This window comes from Artibeus jamaicensis, unplaced genomic scaffold, assembly GCF_021234435.1.
Source record: "Artibeus jamaicensis isolate MK-2021 breed Jamaican fruit bat unplaced genomic scaffold, CSHL_Jam_final contig_700, whole genome shotgun sequence".
NCBI classification, from domain to species: Eukaryota; Metazoa; Chordata; class Mammalia; order Chiroptera; family Phyllostomidae; genus Artibeus; species Artibeus jamaicensis.
Genome location: NW_026521930.1, coordinates 4,211,509 through 4,214,186, shown reverse-complemented (window position 1 = coordinate 4,214,186; position 2,678 = coordinate 4,211,509). Strand labels below are relative to the sequence as shown.

At 43.4% G+C, this 2,678-nt stretch overlaps 1 protein-coding gene across 1 annotated transcript; it reads left to right on the top strand.

Annotated features, from left to right (window-relative positions):
* Nucleotides 1-1,976: 1,976 nt before the first annotated feature.
* Nucleotides 1,977-2,225, top strand: LOC119050209 (laminin subunit alpha-4-like). Its single transcript, XM_037146379.2, has one exon. It carries the CDS (start codon nucleotides 1,977-1,979, stop codon nucleotides 2,223-2,225), a length of 249 nt encoding a protein of 82 aa, XP_037002274.2.
* The last annotated feature ends 453 nt before the right edge of the window (nucleotides 2,226-2,678 follow it).

The window sequence follows — 2,678 nt, the reverse complement described above, 5'->3', positions numbered from 1 at the left end:
TTAGTCAAAAGTACCTCCAAGGCCCTTATGGTAACTTAGTGCTTGAGGCAAGCCTCCCATATTTTGTCAAAGGGTGGTATTTTTCTTGTTTTCTAATTGGTTTGAGAGAGAGAGAAGAAGAAGAAAGGAGAGAGAAACATTATTTTGTTGTTCCACTTGTTCAATACATTCATTGGTTGCTTCTTATATATGCCCCGATCAGAGATCAAACCTGCAATCTTGGTGTATCAAAATGATGCTCTAACCAAATGAGCTCTCTCTGGACAGGGCTGGTTGGTCTTCTTTTTTTATTTTAATTTATTTTAATTAACTTTTTATAGTTTTTATTATGTTTTTGCCATTACTATTTAGTCCCCTTATAATGGCCCCCACAATTATCACATTGTTGTGTATGTCCATGAGTTCTTTTTTCTTTTTGCTCAATCCCTCCACCCCCTAACCTCCCTCAGCACTTAGCTGTCATCCTAGTCTTTATCTATGAGTCTGTCCCTATTTTGCTTGTTATTTCAGTCTGCTCACTAGAAAATATTATGCTAAGTGAAATCAGTGAAAGACAAATACCACATGATCTCACCTATAAGAAGAATCAAATGAACAAAATAAACAAAATAGAAACACAGGCATAGAAACATAGAACAAACTGACAGGGACCAGAATGGAGGGAGATAATGGTAGAAAGAAGGGGGAGGGACTAGTCAAAGGACATATGTGAGTAACTCACAAAACATGAACAACAGTGTGGTTGATCTTTTGGCCAAATTCACTGCACAGATGAGGCTAGGCAAGAAGCCACTATTCTCGGTGCTGAAAAGAGCTTTGCCTTGCTCCTCTCATCTTAATTCTTAGGAGGTGACATGCCATGGAGAAGGAGGAATAGCTCTGACCCACTTGATACCCCCCAGTAATCCCTGGGAAGCCCTGGTTTTTCTTTTCAGAACATTCAAGCATTTCTACAGAGGATCGCTCATCTTCCCTGTGGGTTCAGGCCTAATGTGAGCTTTAGTTAATCAACACTGGATGCTAGAAGAAACCATAAACTTGGACATGAGGCTCTCTTTTACCCTCATTTGAGTACCCACTGATGAACTTGACTTTAATTCCATGTTTTTTCATGTTTCTCTCCCTTGAATGTTGCTCCCTTCTTCTCTTTACTCATTTATTCAACAGACGCTGATCTTTGCCAGGTCACTATTAGCATGTGGAGGATAAATATATCAAGCATGATTTTTAAATTTAGGGCTCACACTGTAGCAGTGTGGTATCAGAAATAAACACACACAAACTGATAATCATTTCATAACTACACAACAGATGTGTGTGTAAAATTATCAGTAAAATATGTTCAAGAATATGTTGAATATAAACTGAGGCAGCCACTAACTTTGCTAGAGGTGGTGATAAGGAAAGCTTTCCCCAGACCCTAACATTGTAGTTGGGATTTGGAGAATACTTAGGAGTTCAGCATGTATGCCAGGTTGGTGAAAACCTTCTTGGGATAAGCAATAAGATATGAAAGAAACAGACATAGGGCATAAAGGCAAACAGGTTATCTGGGCAGCATTGAGCATGTCTAGTGGCTAGGCTGAGCAAATGGGCCCACCAAGTTAATGAATAAAGCAAGGAGATTCTGGTATGTGAGTAAAAATTGCAAGAATAAAGACCAGACTGGGGACTTGGGATCAGATCATGCACCATGTGAATGTTCTGGGAAGCCTAGAAGGCATTGTTCAGTGAGTATATATATCAATAATTTTGGTACAATGTAATCCCTGATACAAGAGTGTGTTCCAACATTTACAGAGAATCTGGAGGTCAAAGATGGGCATATGGAGGCATTCTGGCAAGTTTTGGAAGATGAACAACAATTTTCTATGCATTTTATTATATACAAATAATTTCTTATTAAAGTCAATTTTAACAATAAATAACATTTCCCCTATGAATAAGATTTTGCCTCCAGAGATGTCAGTGGACTGATGGCTTTGAGCTCAATCTGGTGCTTGGTCCTGCCCTTGGAACTCCTCTGGTGTGCGGCCGGCTCCTGCATGGCTCACGGGGATGACAAAGCTTTTCCTTTTGACATTGAAGAGAGCTCAGCAGTTGGCAGACAAGACCCGCCTGAGACCAGTGAGCCCTGCGTGGCTCCCAGAAGGCTGCCGCCTACTGCAGACACCCTGAGCAGAGAAGGCACCAACTGGTGTGAAGGCAAGATGGTGATGGAGTAGGATGGAGCAGATTCCATTTCCTTGTATACATGGGAGAGGATCCTGGCCAATCTGCAGAGGGGCAGCTCAGGCAGCCGGCCGTTTCCCGGCATATATGAAAATAAGGGACCAGAAATTGTGAAGGTCACGGAGGATCCAGATGGTAGGGAGACGGCGGCAGTACAGTGGAGTCTGAGGGACCAGAGCAAAGATGGAAGCAGCAGGGAATTTGGCTGGTGCACAGTCTGGGGACCAGTGCCTGGTGGGCAGTGCACCTTGGTGGGCACCCAGGGCTCAGGACTGGCTCCCAGTGCATCTCCATTGGACTCTTTGGGAGCCCTGGGCCTGCCGAAGGGTCCTTGGGAGAGAGCTGGGTTATCAGCTCCCTCCCTCCATGGCCAAGCAAGGTTGGGTGCCGGAAGAGACTTGTTTGCTAGAGTTTGCAGAGACGGTACTAAGGACAAAGGGCTGAGA

Bases quoted from the DNA above. Each gene is read 5' to 3' on its own strand.
- LOC119050209 (XM_037146379.2), top strand. From the start codon at position 1,977: ATGGCTTTGAGCTCAATCTGGTGCTTGGTCCTGCCCTTGGAACTCCTC.